This window comes from Vidua chalybeata, chromosome 3 (genome assembly GCF_026979565.1).
Source record: "Vidua chalybeata isolate OUT-0048 chromosome 3, bVidCha1 merged haplotype, whole genome shotgun sequence".
In the NCBI taxonomy this organism is placed as follows: Eukaryota; Metazoa; Chordata; class Aves; order Passeriformes; family Viduidae; genus Vidua; species Vidua chalybeata.
This window is the reverse complement of record NC_071532.1, coordinates 52,555,079-52,573,993: the sequence shown is the minus strand read 5'-3', so window position 1 is coordinate 52,573,993 and position 18,915 is coordinate 52,555,079. Positions and strand designations below refer to the sequence as shown.

The following is an 18,915-nucleotide window of genomic DNA, read 5'->3' as shown; positions in this document are numbered from 1 at the left end:
CCAAACTTTTAAAAAAATTTAAAATCTAGTTTACAGTGAATAAATACTTTGACCAGAGGCCAAAACATGACCATACTTAAGTTATTACCAGTGATATATAATGAAGTAACAGTCTGTTTCTTATGTTATTAAAGGAGGCCTCTGCCTTAAAATAAACCAAACCAAAAAACCACAACACCAAACAGCAACAACAACTACTACCAAAATCCAAACCAACCAAAAAAAAAAACCCCGAAACCCTGTGTAAAATAAGATATGAAGAGATGGTCTCAATTTATTCTAATTGTCTGGCAAGGCACAACTGCATAAGAAAGAAACTTACATTCAGCTGGATAAGATCCTGACCAAGACTCGCTTTTACCTGGATGTGGTAAAAACTAAAAAATAATCAAGAAGGAATTTCACCAGCTAGCTTAGCATCTGTGATTGTGCTGTGATAATAGAATGAGTCAGATTTTTTTTTTTTTTTTTTTTTTTGTCACAGACCAGGACTATTTACCACAGATGGAATGGCAGGAATGTTTAAAGGGTTTTTAACAGCTCTGAATCCAAGCAAGGAATGATCCTTTTAGTATTGTAAATAAACATGACTGATTTTTGAAAACATCTCTGAACAAGACATGGGGTGCATTTGACAGGAATTGTGTTTTAGAATTCAGGACACGGGCTGTGATACTGCCAGCCATATAGAGGTCTAGGGAGCCTATCCTAAATTAGGTCTTCCTGATAGTTCTAATTTAATAATTTTGCCTGGAGCACCCCAAGATTGAGAAGGTAGAAAGGTAGTCCTAATTCCTAAGAATAGGCAATAAACCTGTGCTGCACCTCTTACAGACACAGGATGTTGACCCAGACCTTTATAGAGTGCAGGAAGCATGGGTAATGAAGATACTGTGCATGGACATGGTTTATTTATTCATCTATTGCCATCATATATTAACTGTTGCACTGTTTATCTCTTGAATTTCTAGTAAAATTTCTGTTGTACCTCCAACTCCACCTCCTTTCACAGAATCACCAGCAGGAGCCAATGTGATGGGAAATGTATGTATCTGCAAAGTGTACATATAAGTGCACCACTTAGGGTGTCATTCATATGAAAAGGTCAGCCACAGAAATGTGGTAAATAACTGCTGTAATATCACTCTGCAATATAAATGCAGCCTTTTGCTACCTTGTTGTTATTTTTATGCTGCATGGATACTGGGAGAGAAAATTTAGAGGCTATGAGGGCTGTTTTCAATTAGTTTTCAGTTTTTGAGGGAAGTGCTTAACCACTCTACCTGACATTAGAATGTTGCATCTGTTTTGGGTGCCTCATCACAGGAAGACTGGACTGAGAGCTGAGTTCCACTCAAACCTGAAGGATCCAGTGTTCCTGTGACAGTCAGTAGTTACATGTCACTTTTATTTCTGAATGAGAAACAGTGAATTTGATGGCTGCCTTTGCATTGCAGTTTCTAGTGGACAGAATAGTAGAACATGGCTTGAAACTCACAGAAATTGCCCTAAAGTACTGTTTCATTTAATTTTGGACTGGGTCCTCAGGCCCTGGTTTTGAAGCCCATTGCAGTTCTGTAAACATTCTTATGTACTTACATGGACTTTGAAAACTCTTTGTTCTGTAATAGATAAAAGTATTAAATCCTTGCCACAAATCAGTGATGTAATTAGTTGTATTTATGAACTTAATATGTGATCTTTCTGCGAGGAGTTCCACTTATACATGAAAGACCATGGACCTGAAAAGATTACTTTCCATCTTTGTCCATTAGTGTGATAGTTTCCAACTGTGTCAATGTTTGTCCTCAGATATATTTGTCTACAGAAGTGAGCAAAGGGCTGCAGCTTTACCATCTGATTGTTATGTGGTCTGTAGATATGTAATCATGGAAACTTTAAAATTACAAATATTTTGTGTTTTCTTACTTGTTGTATCTCCCATTTGCAGGAACTTGGAGAGTCTAAAAGGTTTAATAAATCTGTGGAAAACTTGTTTTTGTCTCTCACAACACATATAAAAAGTAAGTAGCTTTCACTGTCTTGTCATTCCAGAATAACATAGTCAAATGTTTCTATTTTTTGGCCACAGTGTTGGTCAAGACGTCATAAAAAAAGGCTATCAAGTAATGGCCTTTAAAAACAATTAATGCCAAGGCTGTGCCAACCTGAAAAATAATACAGAAAATATAACACAGAAAATATAATTCTCCTTCAGTATTCTGCCAGTTGTTAAATAAACTGATTATATCAATCCAGAACACATTTATTGTAAAGATGTGAAAATACTGTATAATTGTTCTTTTAATTTACCAGGTGTTGAGATGCAGTATATTTAATTCATGTTAGAGTAATCAATTTCTGATCTTCATGTTATCTGGCTGAACCCAAATTGACCTGGTCAAGAGTCTATTATTTAACAGGAGTTTAATATTTTCATTTACTGGCCGTATTCATGAGGACTTCCTTCCTCTTTATTAGTCTAGCTGTGTGGAATTTTTCAGTGCACATTTCTAAGTGCTCTCCAGTCCTAACAACTCCTGTTCCCTTCTGATGCTTTTGGTTCCTTCCATTCTCTTACACTGCCTGCTGTTCCTAGGGATGCAGACTCTGTGTGCGCCTCTAAGGCTAACTACACTGAGGATAGTCAGCCTTTGTGAAAAATAAATTAAAGGTATCAGTGACCAGAGGAAAACAGCTTCTGAGCCTTAAGAAGATTACAGGGGCTTGCAAATTTGCATGGATTTGAACAAACTGTAATATTTTCTTACTAGCTTCAACTTACTTAACCCCATATGTGAGATTAGACCTGAACAAATCTGGCTTCAATGCCTTTCTGCCTTTCCCCCTAACTCTTGTTTTAGCTCTTGTTTGGTCTTTCCTTTAGCTTCTTCCACCAATCTTAAAGACCCATTCTCCTTGAACTATGCAAATTTAATGTTGTGTCTGTTAGAACACATATTAAAGCTATGCAGAGACTTGGTGACTTGCTCCTAAACAGAAGCATACAGTGGTGTAAGACACTGGAAACAGTAATAGTGGCAGCGTAGAAATGGATGCAAAGTAACTTATTCAGCTTTCTGTTAGCTGGAAGCCTGGCCATATCCCACAGTTACCAGTAAAAACTGTCAGGACTGCAGCAAACTAATTTATTATTTCCCTGCTACCAAAAGGAAGGTCCTATTCCACTCACATCTTTCTTTCCTCTCTATTTCAAGCCTTATGCTGCTATAATTAGCATCTGGAATGCTCTGGAAACTGGCTTAGCTATTTTAAAGGGCAGAACTTTAACCTAGACAAAACACTTTTCTGCTGTTTTAGTGAGTTAAATGGGATCAAGGTAAGATACATGTTGGAATATGTACAACAGAGTGCTAGTCCATGTGATCAGGAGCCATATCAGGGATGTAAAATAGCAGAGCAGGGGTTGCAGATGGAGATGGAAGCAAATTAGTTCAGTTCAGCTACAGGTGAAATCCCACACAGGTGCTCTCATCCTCAGTTACTGTGGAGCAGTTTAATTTGGGAGAAAATAACAGGCTGTTGCAATCATGGAAGTCAGTAATTTAAAAGTATAGGAAGTCTTGCAAAGAGAAAGACTTGTGTTTCTTGACTAGAGAAAGCAACTTTTTCAGACAATATGGCTTCTCAATGAAACCTGGTACTGTGCTGATAAATGTTTTTGATCCTAAGTGTCTAAAGTTTGTATCTTATCTAGATGAGTGTCCTGGTTTGCAGAGGTATTTAATACACCCCGCTCTTGTGTACTGCAGTAAATAAACCTGTAGAAGCTCGTTCTGCTTCTGACTCTCTCACTGGAGCCAGTGTGTGTGCGTGTCTGAGAGCAGCGGGAACGAGGGATCAGCGCGTGCAGCACAAAGCTGCCTTTGTACAGTCTGCTCCTTTATGCTGCTACCTCCTGTTCCAGTGTGGCTTGGCAGCAAGAGGAGGCTATAATCCAATGGTGGCCCTTTGGTGAATGTAAAATGAATTACTGGTTGTAGTTTTATTTGCAGTGAAAAATTGCCCTTGGCACTACAGAGAGTGTCAGTCTGAATGATATTTGGGTAGAGAAGCCAAAAGAGGAATAGATATGAAAACTGAACATTTGTGTTTTCGCACACAATAACCTGTTCTGTGACCTGTTCCTTGTAAGAGAGTGTGAGGCAAGGCTGGTGTTTCTGCCTCTACTGCTGGTCAAGGCACTCAGATTGTATCTATTCCATTAGAACTCTCAATTCCAGTCTCTTTTATGATCTCTGATTTCATTGTGTATGCTAAAAACCTGGTTTCATTTACAGAGATGGCTTAATTGAGCCTGCCTTTGAATAGGTCACATGGTGCCTTAATGGTGTACACAGAGTACAGTAAACATCTGAGGACTGATTGCTACTAAGAACAAAACTAACCCAGAGTGTCTTTAAAAATCACACTTGAGTGCCATTGTTTTTGAATACCATAATGTTGCATTGTCTGCTGTCTGAGGCTCCTCCACAGAGGTTCATGTTGTGGGAGAAGTGTTTATTTCTTCTGTATGAATTAAACATATGCTAGCTATTTCATGTGCTACTTATAAATTTTTAATTCTTCATGAGAGTCTATCTGGGATTGACAGCAAAGTATCTGCAGTTAAGCCTGCTCATATTCAACTTCAGAAATCATGGATGAATGCTGCCCTTCCCTTTAAGCAAAATTCTGAGTGTACACTGAGGAATAAGAGTGAAAAGTGGGGCATCAGATGTTCAATCATCCTGTAGATTTATTTGCCAATAAACTAAATGTTACTGAAGTGCTCATTCAACAAGGTGCTTACGTATGGACATAAGCTTATCCATATGAGTAATGTTATTGAACTCAATGAGGGCTATTCAGGTTCTTAAAATTATATGTGGTTTGGGACCAGTGTATGTAATATCCCTCCTTTCATCCATATTTTGGGATACATTTCTAAATATTTTCCAATATGATCTTCTTTCTACTTTTCATTGTCATGTTGAGTTATGTTGTTGTTATGATTTTGCCTTTATCTTGAACCAAACCAAACAGCTTTACAAATCAAGCTATACATAGGGACTGAAGTAGCTGCTTTTGAGAGGGAACTGTGTTTGATGGCTTACCATTCTTTCCAGCAGTTATAATGATAGGCAGCAAGGAGTATAATTTCCAGTTGAAACAGCATGAAAGATTTAGGCAGGCAAAATATAATTATATACAATATAACAACCACTTGTCTTCCCAGCTGTTTCTTACTCTTAGGAGATCAATGCTAAAGGTGCAGGATGACAATTTGAAAGCTACAGAATTAGCCTATAAATCTATAGGATTGCTTGCAAAGTTTGTTATAGTAACTTATCTCTTTCTTTTATCTTCAGAAATATCAAAGTCCCAGAGTGATATGGCTGACAGATGTGTACTAACCACAGATTATGGGAAGAATGTGGAAAGAAGAAAGCAAAGAAGGAGCCAGTCTGACACTGCAATCAACATTACAAGCAGGGTATCCATATTATTATGCACAGTCTCGAGCTGTAAGAGCTGTATCAGAGTGAAATACATTTGTGAGAACAATCATGTGCACAGTGGAGTTTTATTTTATAAACAGGTTCTAGCTGATATTCACTGACTGTGATCAGAACTCTGATTCTTCACAAGGTTTTTGACAGATTTTGCACAATTGATGTCAGCCCAGAGTTGAAGTGTTAGACTGAGATTTTTACAAAATGAGGGGAAGGATGTTGAGCATGGGACATTTTGCTCTCAGGTGCTCACAGATTCTCTTGAGGTTGAATTGATACCTGCTGTATGTGGTTGTTGGGCTACAGGGAGGTGATCTGTCTTGTCTTCTTTTTGCCCCTTTTGCTGCTGAACAGGACAAGCGATGACCATCCCAAACCCATCCTGATGTTTTCTGAGCATTTTTTAACTTGGCACGGAGAAAGCATGGTTGTTAGTTGCTATGCAACCTCCCTTTTCCTTTTGCTTTGGTTACAGTCTCTAGCTTTGTGTTTTCTTGAGAAGTTTGAGAAAAATCCAGTCATCTGTTTTCCTATAACTTGTGCAGGGCTGAAGATGATCTCACATTTCTGCTTTAGAGTTACACTGAAGGTTTTGTTTTGTACACTTTCAGCTCTCAAGTGACTGAACTTTGTCCATACTGTTTTCCACATTGTGGTTACTTACTGAATTGCCTTGTTAGTCTGAATGAGGTCAGTGTGGTTTGCTAAGTGCCTGGATTAGATGCTGAGAAAAGCCCTTGCTTTGGACCAGATTTTGTGGCACGCATTGCTCACAGCTCCCTTGTGCACTTCTTCGTTTTCCTCAGAAGTGTTAGGTGCTGATAAATGAAAGAGACAGGATATCAAATGCATGGACTGGGCAGTTTGAATTGGCCCAACAGTATCTGAGAATTCTGTGAAATTAGTTCTGGTATTTTTGTATGCAATTAAATTACCAATAGAATTGGCAACAATTATTGGTTACCTGAGTGCTGCTTTCATTGTGGCAAGCCACACTTTGGTATTAGCTTTATTCCACAGGCAGAGCACTGCCCTTCTAATGCATTGAAAAACATCACAGTTGGAGGCAATGCGAATTCAGACTATGCTTCATTGCGTGCTGATCACAATCTGCCATGTTTAAAAGATGGATATGGATTCTTTGGCTTAAGAAATTAATTAGTAAGCGAATCCAAATTATTTGTGTGGGGTTTTAATTGCCTGTTTAAAAATTTAGGACTTATGTCCACACTTTGCATTGCAGGTTTTGAAAAATAGATTTCAGTGTTTCTGTGCCAGAGCACTATTTCTCTGAGCTGTTTGAACCAATTGTACTATATTTAAGCTAAAATTTTAGTTTTGTGAGAAGTAATGTTGATTTTTTTAGTTGTGAATGTCCTTCAACTTTGTTTTCCTTTAGAAAGTGTAGATGTAAAAAGCTAGAACTAGAACTATGCCTTAAGTTATGAGACAGAACCTGTTTTAAATTATACTTGCCAAACAATGAATTATATTTATAAGAAGATATCATGTTGAAATCTTACTTGTTATGATTTCCACCCCAGAAAGAACTTTTGTTTTCATGAATCAGAACAGTGGCTTTTCCCCCTAGAAACTGTATTTTTCTCTAAGGAATGACTGTGAAGTAGTAACTGTAATTACAAGTTTGAATGTGCAGTGTTTAAGATTGGGGCACTGCTTAAGCCTTGAGGACACTATCTGTTTCTTAAGTAAGTTTTCTAAATTTGTGATGCATGCAGAGCTTGATTCCTTTGGATTAAAGTTGAAAGCAATTATACTTAAACTCAGTATTAGTGAAAAAACAAATCCAATGGCAAGAAATACCAGCCAGCGTAAAATCTGGATTTTGAGGGCCTCTCATCTTTAGAATCCCTAAGTTTACTAAGGGAAGTGCAGTTATCCCTGCCTCACTGGGGGAACAAGCTGGCATGTGCCACGTTTGGGAGCTGTTTGTGGTGCATTGGTAGCTGTGGGATACCTCTCCTGTGGCAACAGAAGCAGACATTAGAGCTGGGCTGGGCTTGTGAGACCTGCTGCTGAGTTTAGTACTGGTAGCTGTGTTGCCTTGTTCAGTCTCTTATGTTTTGTACTGCACAATAGCAAAGTCATTCTGATCCAAGTAGAAGCTAAAATTCAGTGTGTAGTAGCTTGGTTTGATTAGTAAGTGAAATTAGTTGTGTTTCAGGTTTTATAAAGCAGAAGATAGTTTCTCTGTTAGGAAATACTATTTTTGGTTTACTTGGGGTTCTTTTGAGACTATATTCTGAATGTGTTTTCTGTTTCCCTCTCACAAGGTAACTTAATTCTTGCATCTATTCTTAAGACAGGGCACTTAATAGACATCACAATTTCTGTGTTTTAATAACAGCAGACTGGTTAAGATTTTGCACAATCTGTTTTTTTCAGAAGTAATCTCACTGTATTATCTCACTTCTTGTCCTCATTTTCTAGTGCTGTCTGCTGCTGTGCAGCAGGCATTCTTTCACGTTTCCTTTGTGGAAATAAGCCCTAATGCTTGCTATTGATTCAGTCACACTATATTCTTTTTAGTCTTTCAGGTAATCTGTTACACAACTTTTTAAAATGTTATTTTCTTAGATCCTAACCACATAGAATTTCTTACCTTGCTTTTTTTCCTATCCATTGAGGTGTCAACATACTTTCCATAAATTGTATTATACTCAGGAAGTGGTGTGCCACTTATACCAATATTTTGAGCATATTTCCAGCCCTATGTGTTTGTATTTCGGCACTTCATTCTATTAGCTGTTGTTCTTGGCAACAGAAGTGGCAGAAGAGAAATCTCAAGGAGTTTTGATTTATATATATATATAAATATAACTCTCTCAGAAATAATCTGAGTTTTCAGGGGAAAATTAGAAAGATAAATGGACATAGTCAAAACAAAGTCAAGAACACCTTGGAAATTTAACCTTTTCTATAAACAAAGGGAAGGGAACTTGTCAGACTATTTCTATTTTCAAATCTCTTTCAACTTATGTTCATTCTTGCATAGGTGAATACGGGCATGTGTCATGTGTATTGCAAAATACAGTTTTTAATTTCCTGGAGGCAAGATTATATTTTCTTCCAAAATTACTGTTTTGTTAAGGCCTAATAAGGACTTTTATTAGTATATTGATACTTTTGGTGTGTTATTAGTAGATGGCTGTTAGTAATTGCTGTTATTGTGATCCTTAGATTAGCTGGTGGTATGTTGATTTAAAAAAAATTATTAATATAATGAGTGTACCATTAACTGGGTTGAGAGAGTTATAAATCAACATTTAAGTTCAGTTGCTACATTATCTTTGAAGGTGTGCCACCTGCATGACCTTAATCAGAGTCAGTTGTAGTTATTTACTGAGTTTTCTTCTGATAACATTCTTAAATCAGAGCATTTTTCTTAACTGGAAAAAAAAATTACTTTCTGAATTTCTTACAGATGAAAAGTACACCCAGTCTGCAACAGCTCATCACTGGGGCCCAAAATGACAGTGAAACTCAGAGCAAAAGTAGTTGCAAGGAGGAAGAAGACATAACAACCAGTCCCACGAGTGATACGGTTTTCTGTGATGGCAGAAAACATGTAAGTTAAAGGTGAAACACAACAGAAGAGGTATTTAAAGGGAACAGATATAAAAGCTTGTGCAGCATGTTGGTGTATTTTGGATTATATTACAAAATGAAGGAAGAATTGCACTTGAGTTTGTATCTGATGAAAGACTGATGCCTTTGGCACAGTCCTCAGAGTAACACTGTGAACCTTTTGAAGCATAAGGCAAATTAATAATGGATAATTGATGGATATATCATCCACTGATCATGAATAATTGATAGAACATCTTCTTCTGAATTTTGCAAATGCAGCTAACATTCTTCCCATTTGATTATTAGGATCGGTATTATGAATGTGGTACTTTCTCACCTAGTATCTGGCTTTTTCTCTTCAAGCTTCATTTACCAGGAGGGTTTGTCAGTCTGCAAGAACTGTGGTATTGGAAATGTCAGTGGAAATTCAAATGTCAGAATGCCGGTGAATGAAGAGGAAACGGACAATGATGGAAGCCAGGGGAGCAGTTCCTAGGCTTAGGGGATGACATTGAATCATCCTCTGTTGGATGGCATTTTGAATAGTGCAAATGAGAGGGAAGGAAGCTGGTTATAAATGAATTCAGCACAGTGCTTTATAGCCTCTGTGATTAACTGTGGAAGCTAATTTCTATCTATTAGTGATGAGGTTAAGCAAGGTGAAGTATCCAAAGAATTCATGACTGATCTTGTAAAGAAGGGAACTAAAATGACTTAGGGAATCAAAATTAAACCAGACTGCTTACTTGACAGAGAAGCAGAAACACACACAGGGACCTGGATGCACTCTTGTAGTTCATTCCACTGGGGAATCTGAGATGTTAAGCTGACAAATGGAAAACAGTTTTGTGTTACATTTGTGATTCTTTTGACAACCATTTGAGCTGGGCTACAGAAAGCTCAGTCTTAAAACTGAAATATTTTCTACTGTCTTATAAAGGCAGAAGTCAAAATCCATTAAACTTCTCTTTATGTGTAATTGTTGGATGTTGAAGGCCACTCCATAAAAAATGTATTTTCCAGAACATCAGAGGGCATTGCTCCCAGTCATGGCAGCAGAAGTACAATACGTTAAGTCATTGCTAAATCCCTGCTTGCTGAACCTAAAGTGGTGACTTCCACATAGAATGTATGGGATGCCTGATCAGGTGGGAGACATATGTAGTGATATTCAGTCCAAACATCATTAATCATAACACCTATCCAGCTTTCCTAAATAAATAGGGTGTTCTGTGGAATACACATGAGGAACTTTCACAGAATTTTGTTTTGGGACATACAAGTTTAGGACAAAACTCTGTTTGCATTCCATTGCTGTAATGGATTTTGGTGGAAAATAAACATTTTCTGGTCTGGTGAATAAAAATATGTTAGTGAATGAAAGTGCAGAGCTGAACAAAGCTGCAAGTTAGCTTGATTAAATTGATACACTTCTTGTGAAGGGAGCAACGTTACTTGCAACGAGCAACAGGTCAAAACAGTCCTTACCCTTCTTTTGACATCCTCAGTAAGCACTCTGACCCTTCTTTTGACATGTGAGTGTGCTGCTGAGAGCTGAAAAGAGCGAGTAGATAGCCTCTTTAATCTAATAAATCCCTTGGTGTGAAATTAGTATTTGGCATGTTGTACAAAGGAAGAAAAGCATCTCCACTGAAGAGAGATATGATCTTGCAAACACTGCTTCGCATTCGTAGCTGCTGGGTTGTGCAATGCAGAACTCCTTGGTCAAGTCCTGTGTGGGTTGGTGTTTATTTTCGGGGGGAGGAGTGATCTAAAACAGATATCTTAGCAATCTAGGGCAGTGTTGCTGAGAGACTGATCACAACAGTGACAAATGCTGTGTAAAAGGTTTCTAGGGCTCACCTTAAAGAATATCATTATAATGAATGGAGATCAAACTGTTCTGAGCTGATAATTTATTACAGTGAAGGCAAGATAACACCCTAGAGTTATGTGTTTGGGCTGGGCCACAGAAAGGATTGGTATCTTCCTGCTTTGCAGTGCCTTTCCTTCTCTCAGTGCTAGACACAACTGCTCTTTATATGTGTGGATGCACCATATATAATATAAAGCATCCAAACCTTTGCCCCAAAGGTGGAAGTAAATGAAGGGAGAGCAAAGTGACTGAGGTCAGCTAGGGAACATCTTTATGCACCTACATGCAACAGCTGAAGTATTCATGTTTTAATATCTCCTGAATGGTCTGCAATACAGAGAACATAATTTTTATATGGAATTGGGACATCTTGTAAAGTATTTACTGGATGTACAGGCCACTTTGGTATTTCCACTAATACATGGTAGAACTAAATGTCTTGATAGTGTACCCTACTATGAGCTATGTATTAAAAGCATAGCATAATTAATGGGGTTTTAAAATGTTTTTAGATTTCAGAGGGGTTTTTAAGTCCCTTTCAGACAGCCCATTTTTGTCATGTGAAGCAACATAGCAGTTTTATATGAAAACAGTTTCAGAAGTTACTTAAAGCATTTTCTCAACCTAGAAAGTTTACTGAAAAGAAGAGGGCAAAGCAGTTGTGATTTTCAGGGATGTTATGGAAGCAATGGATTATTTTATACAGATTATCCTAAATTTCATTATTTGCAGTATCTTTACAGTGATATCTGTAAAGATACTGACTACTGAGGGAAATAAATGTTTTGTCCTGTTTGTTCTGAAGCTGCTTTTACCAGACATTTGTCTTTTCTTAGGGGAGCTTGTATAGTCTTAGCAGCATTTGCACTGAGTCTGGCAATTTTGGCAAGGCTACCATCACAGGAGAAATAGAGTTTGCCTTAAAGTACAACTTCAGAGCTTGCATCTTGGAAATCTGCATCAAGGGATGCAAGAACCTGGCTTATGGAGAGGAGAAGAAGAAAAAATGTAACCCGTAAGTATTTGTGTAGAGAAGAAGAAACATAAGGAAAATATTATGGTTTTTATAATACTTATATGTGTTCTGAGTGAAATGCCATGCTGGCACCTTCAGAACATCCCACATACACACCAACCCTTTGCACAGATACACACTGCAAGACAAATAGGTTTCATGCCAGTTCTTATTCCATTATGACCATTTTCTACTAGGAAATCTCTTTCCCTGGTTGTGAGCAGGCAGTTGGGTATGTGTGTTGCTGGTTGAGTACCTTTGGGCCTTGGGAATAGCTGTTCAGTTTTTAATTCTTAAGTTGGGGCTGACACATGAGATGTCCTGTTTCTAATTCATCTGCTGACCCATTGTGGGTCACTGGGTGGTTGCTATACTTCTTGGGTGCTTCCATCTTCTGTGATAAAAGTAAACATTTCAGCTGCTACAACATATTTTAAAATCTAAAGCTGTATAATAATTATGCACTGTTGTAAGTGGAAAAAGTAGATATTTCAGTGCATAAAATATGCCATAGAAAATTTTGGTTGGATAATTAAGCCTTGGTGATTTCTCTGTTTATCACTAAAGATCCTCTCTGACCATGCAGGAACCACTGACACAAAATCACCAGGTAGAATCCCTGACTGCCTGTTCTTGCCCCTGCTGTCTTGCCACGTTTGAGCATTTGAGTGCCCACATCAGAATTGTGGACTTGCAGTCACCTTCACCTAGAAGAGTGATGGATTTTGTGCAGATCTTGCAAAGAATATTCATAAAGACAAGCTTGGTGATGAGCAATGCCTTGCTGGAAGAGCAGCCTGTGGAGAAGGGCTGTTTGGGAGCACTTCAGAAGTGGGTCAAGGTTCTCTAAGTCCCCTGGTAATTAAGCCAGGCAAACAGTTGCAGGAAGCCTGAAAGGCAATGTGGGAAGTGCTGTGTAGTAAACATTATGTTCTCTCTGGGTATATATTTATATACTTGTTACTTTCCAAGCCAGATGAAAAACTACAGCACACTTGTTTGACATGCTTGCTGAAAAGTAGGCTTTTAACTGATGTTTAAAACCTGATTATTTAGCTTATTTGCTGGTTTGAAGTCTGGCTGGCTATGTTTTAATTAAACTGATCTGGGCTCATAGAACAAGAAGAGATAGATCTTCTAGTACCTGTTTAAAAACTAGGTTTACCTATGGATCAGTTTGGAAAAAATTAGGAATATGTGTTAAGTTCTGCATTGGTGATATGAGATACATCTGATTTTATTTGCCCAGTAAGTTAATCAAGAGGTTCTTTTAAAATTCATTTAAATCATATCTGAAATATGTTTAAGTACAGTTTAAAAATGCTTTGTATTATGTAAACAGCTGCTCCTTTCCCTGACAAGCTGGAAGCACTCTCTATTCCTGAAATTCTTTGGTTTTGAAGCCATAACACAAGTACAGCCCACTGAACTGATATTAAGGGAAATATTTAAGTACTAGTTTCCACTTGACCTACAGTTGAGAAACTTTGGGTATGAATAATTAGTGCTTGATATTGGTCCAACTCAGCTTCCAGAAATTTTTTTGGCTGGTTTTTCTTGAATCAATGTTAGGGCAATCTTGAGCCCTTGAGGCAATCTCCCATTTTCATTCTAGTGGCTGTTAGAATAATTAGCATTTGTAAGACCTGTGAGTTATTCTGTATTATTTACCTGATATTGTGAAGATGAGATTTTCTTCATGAATGTTGGGGGACAAGTAGCAGTGATTCTAAAGTTGATTAAGTTTATATATTTTTTTTTGTCTTTGAGCACATAATATGCTGTTTGTTTTTATCATAAAGCTGTCACTACAACTGACAAGGTGACTTCTTTAGTGGGCTGTTTTATCAGAGGCCAAGAGTATGACAACAGGATTCCTGTTCAGATCTTAATCCCTTCCCAAGTACAATGGAATTGAAACACATTAGCTGTATGGCACACGAAGATCCTTTTAGTCTATCTACTTTTTTTGAGAAAATATATAACTAATATTTTGCCATTTTATTGCTTGGGAACTTACAAAGTCAAAGTTGTTTAAGAATTAAGAAAAATCTCCTCTCATCTAATTGTTTTTTTTCATTTGATCCTCCCTGCTCCTTCTGATCACTTTCCATGTATCTTTATCTCCAAGGTATGTGAAGGTTTATTTACTTCCTGATAAATCCCCTTGGAGTAAGAGGAAGACAGCTGTCAAAAAGAGCACAGTGGATCCAGAGTTTGATGAGACTTTGAAGGTATGGTTTGCAGTTCCATGCTGCTAAGTGTGCATTTCCATGGTGCAATCCTGCAAGTTCTGAACTGACCTGATGGGGCAAATTTAGGAGTCACTGAAAACAATAATTTTAAAAATTATGGTTCTTTAGTCTAAATAAGAGAGAGTTGCTTTTGGAGCTGCAACAGTAAATTGCAAACCATTAGAGAAGTCTGCCTTAGTCCAATAAAGTACCTTTAGGGAATACCAGTATTGGTCTGATTTACCATGTGGCAAAGGCAAAGTGTCTTCCATAGATACTTTTGCTTGTACATTCAGAAACTGGGTGTATTGGAGAACAGTTGGAATTTTACACAAATATCCCTTTCAAGTGATACTCCTTTTATCAGTGCCACTGGAAGTGTCTCTCTACAATTATCTGTGTGCCAGCTGAAATCCACCATCTCTAAAACAGTGTCTCCTTCCTTTTCGCTCTGCAACTGTTGCCAGGCTGTTTCTTTGTACTGCCTAATTTCAAACATTAATAATCTCAGCAGAAAAGAGTAGTTATGATTTCAACTCCTTAATGCCTTTCAGTATTGCTTCTTGCATCCTTGTAAAAATTGTGTATAGGAAACAGGAGTCATTATTCTTAATTCACAGACACTTCATTAAATATGAAGCTGAGTACTGTCAGCTGGGAGAGTCTGTCTTAGTTTGGTTGTTCCCAGCTTTCCCAGCTCCACTACTGTACTCAGATCACGGCAAACCATTTTTTGTGTGTGTGCCTTGGCAAGCTGCAGTAGGACATAAGATGATGAGTTCTTCAGTAATATATTGTCTTGGAAGAGATATGACACAAAGTTAGTGGGGAGGCAAACTTGTGTCGCTTCTTGAACTACACAAAAGTTTCAGTGTTACCTCCAACTCTTGGTGTGTATGAACATCAAGGATCAATACTGAGTGAAACAAGCAAAATATTTGTAAAGACGATAGTTAAAGTTTGATAATAACATAAAAGGATTTTTGTAATATATGTGATTCTTATATAGCCCAAAGCCTGTCTGTATGGTTTAAATTGGCAGAAAAAATGGCCAGAAGTTGAAATCACTGGTCCTAATTTTATAGTCCTTTTTCAATCCCAGTCATGCAGAAGTGATTAAGGAGAGTGAGAGCCATGCCTGAACTGGCTGCATAAACTCTAAAGGTGTTTACTTGGAAATATTTTAAAATAGTTTAATTAACTATAGTTTGTCCAGAGTAGCAAAAATGGTCAAAAGTGCATAGCACTACTGCAGGTGAGCTCCATCATGACACTGAGATACAACTGGGTGGGATTCAGCTGCAGGTTAAGGCACCTGCATTTGGAGGTAGCTGCATGTGTGAGAGCTATGTAAGTGCTCTTGGGAGTCACTGGAGCCCAGGGTGACTCAAGGTGATGAGCCACAGAGCTCACACCCAGCTTATGATTCAGCAGCCTAAATATGGGTACTGATTTCCTTGCCTGTGCCATTGCCTCCAGCTTTCCATGCAGGTCATCTGTGGGCTGGGTTTGCCCGTCGCAGGGGGTGTGTTAGATACCCAGCAGTGTCTCAGAGGGCTCTAACTATGTTTGGAGAGTGGATCAAGGCTTTAATTAGTCATCAGTTGAATTACTTCCTTGCTCCTGATGACTGCATTAAATAGATATTTGGCGATCAGAATGGGAATTTAAGAACCATCATTAGGTGTGTTCTTCTTGAACTGGCTTCCAGAGCAGCCACATTCTGCTGGGAGTGTAAACAGAAATATATATAAATATATACAAAACACACACCAAAAAAAAAACCAAAACCCAACCAAACAAAAAAAACCCTAAAAAAACCCAAACCCACAACCCCCAAGACCCCCCCCAAACAAAAAAAAACCCAACAAAAACAAACCCCAAATCCCCAGCAAAAATGGTCAAGAGTTATTTAAAGTTCTGAATTTATAATCAAAAACTTTAGCAGGACAAGTCAAGGTATTCCTGGAATGTTGTTTTCCATTTGAATGAGCATTATTCAGCATGTATAATATATAAGTAATTGTTTGGTTTTTTTTTTTTCAGATTGCAAAGCACAGTCAGACAACATGGTTCTGTCTGCATCCAGAGGCCTTCAGTCATGCTGTGGCTGGGCTTCCTGGGAGCAGGTCATGAGTGTGGGTCTGCATTCATCCTGTGCATTGCTCTGTAAATGCTGTTTATCTTTCTAGTACAAGATTGAACACTCCCAGCTGAGAAGTCGGCAACTTCAGATCTCTGTGTGGCACGCAGGAGCTCTCAAATACAGGGTGTTTTTGGGGGAAGTGGTGATTCCCCTGGCAACATGGAATTTTGAAGAGGACTCGATGCAGTTTGACTGGTACCCACTCAAACCCAAGGTGATTCTAAGTTTTTGTGCTTAATTGTACCTTAAGAGCAAGATATAGTGAAAGCTGTGAGAAAGATCACCCCTATGAGATCATTGAGGGGAAGATGCTGTCAATCTAGCCTGTTAGCAAGATGGTTGGAAACAGAAAAAAGCTGTGAGAAAGTGTGAGAATGATTGCAGTAATGCAGGTTTCTGTATGTCCCTTTCTTCAGCTTGAGAAGCCTGAGGATGATCTTATCCAGTACAGTGCTGAGCTCCTCGTGTCTACAAGGCTGTCGGTACCAGCCCAGTATCAGAACCTCCAGTTTGAAGGTATAAAATGTTTTGGCATCCACAAGTGCTTAACAATTGCTCTCAATGATCTGAGAGGTATTTTCCAAAATAAATGATTCTATGATTCTGTGAATTCCTTGGCTAGAAAAGAATTGAGATCAGTGAAAGACTGGCAAAGTGTCCATGTAATATTTCTGTATGGATTTTTTAACAGCTACAGAAAATTGTGCTTTGTGGTGTTTTATATCTTAGATTATTTAAAATCAAAACATTTTCAAGCTTTGTATATTTGTTCTTTATAATGCCACAAAAGTTGTACATTATAATGGCAGCAGTATGTTGCATCCAGCTGTTTTCCAAACTTGTGCCTGTCATGATGTTACCAGTAGAGGTTATTCTGGAGGTGAAACAGCAGTTCTGTACAAGGCAGAGACTGCCAATCTGGGGAAAATTTGGAAGGGAAGTATCTGCAAGGACACCTGACCAGCACCTTTGGCTTCCTCCTGTGGTCTCCTCTTAGGGAGATTGTTTCACTTGGAAGGTGTTAAGTTCAAAGTGTATAGTCAGGATTCAGTTTCTAGTAATTAAAACTTGTAAGGTACACTAAGTATTGCTGTAGTATGTCAGAGCAAGCACCTGCTGCTGGAGTGAAATAAACACTTTGGGAGGGAGGGATAGGAAAACTTCCTTTTCCTTACCTCCCTAGAACTTAGTGAGGTGTACAGACATTCAGAGCTCTAGTAGTGCTCTCTGTGTCAGGACCACAGCAGCAGGTAGAGACCAATGGGAAGATCTAATTAACTCTTTTGGTTTTTTCTGTTTCCTTTTTTTTCCAAATGACTGCAAAGTTACCAACTTTGTATCTTCTGGTTTTCCTCTCTATGCACGCCTGTATTTTGGGTCTCTGCTCTGCGCCTTGAGCTGTGAGCAGAGCAGTATCACACCATGGGTTTGGCTCTCTCTACTGCTTCTGACTGTTCCAGAGAAATGCTTCTGTGTGTACTGCCCTGTATTTGCTTTTCATAAACACAACAGAAAGCTTTGTCTATGGAACAGGGATCACAAAGCACCCTGCTACTCACTGCTTGGTTTGCTTTGTGTGTGAATCATTCACTGTACAAACATTCAAATCTTTGAAATGTTCCTAGTCCAGCCTTATGACTCCTTATCTCAGTAGTGCCACTTAGGCATTCCCCTACTTACTTTTAGCATCATCTTGAGCTATGAGCTGAACTAACTGGGCATTTCATGTGATAAGTGCTCCTTTTTCAGGAAACAAAGACCAAGGAGTTCTCAACTGCCAGCTTCAGGTTATGTTATCTGGGGCCAAGAACTTGCCCGTGCTGAGATCTGCTGGAATGCTGAACTCCTTTGTTAAAGGGTATGTCTGAGACCTAACACTTCAAATAGAGACTGTCACACGTGTTCCATGCAAATGTACATATTAACATGTTTTCATCAGGAGACTGGCATGGGAAAGTGGCATTGCCCACACTCCTAATCAGACTTCCTAGAAATGGTGACACTTGGGGATGCGTCCCACATATCCTATTGGTCCTGAATTTTAAGTTTTAATTATGTCATTAGATGTGTCTGCTCTTAGATATTAGGGGAGGGGAAAAAGGTGCAAATAAAGAGGCTGTTGTCACAGTTTCAGCTGTGCCTTTGCAGAATTAGGTGTTGCTCTGGATACATTGAAAACTTTTATCCTCTTCGTTCTTGATATTTTGAAAGAGAAGGAAATGAATTTTTCTTCAGTGTGCTGAGTGGCTTGTATGTGGGATTGTTTTACTTCCTTGCTGTCATCCATCAGATGCTGCTGGAAGTAGGGTAAACTTACATCTCATAAAGCCATTTCACCTGTTGTGGCACCCACCTTTGGTGAAATGGGTGGGTATTTCATCTCCTGTAAGTTAGATTTGAGGCACTATTGGGTAGCAGCATGTGGAGCAAAGACTCCTTCACCAATCAGTGACAGCTACAAGAGCCTATTTGCACCTGCACTAAAGGCTGGCAGAAAAAGGTGTGGGGCCCAAAATAAACATAAGAGCACTATGTTC

At 38.5% G+C, this 18,915-nt stretch overlaps 1 protein-coding gene across 1 annotated transcript in view; it reads left to right on the top strand.

Moving 5' to 3' along the window:
• Positions 1-18,915, top strand: part of SYTL3 (synaptotagmin like 3) — a 33,769-nt gene that overhangs the window by 12,300 nt on the left and 2,554 nt on the right. Inside the window, exons 6-14 of the mRNA XM_053937948.1 lie at positions 972-1,044; positions 1,952-2,024; positions 5,373-5,497; positions 8,962-9,105; positions 11,820-11,998; positions 14,130-14,232; positions 16,425-16,592; positions 16,795-16,894; positions 18,128-18,236. Coding sequence (XP_053793923.1) covers positions 972-1,044; positions 1,952-2,024; positions 5,373-5,497; positions 8,962-9,105; positions 11,820-11,998; positions 14,130-14,232; positions 16,425-16,592; positions 16,795-16,894; positions 18,128-18,236 — 1,074 coding nt within the window. The remainder of the gene's footprint in view (positions 1-971; positions 1,045-1,951; positions 2,025-5,372; positions 5,498-8,961; positions 9,106-11,819; positions 11,999-14,129; positions 14,233-16,424; positions 16,593-16,794; positions 16,895-18,127; positions 18,237-18,915) is intronic.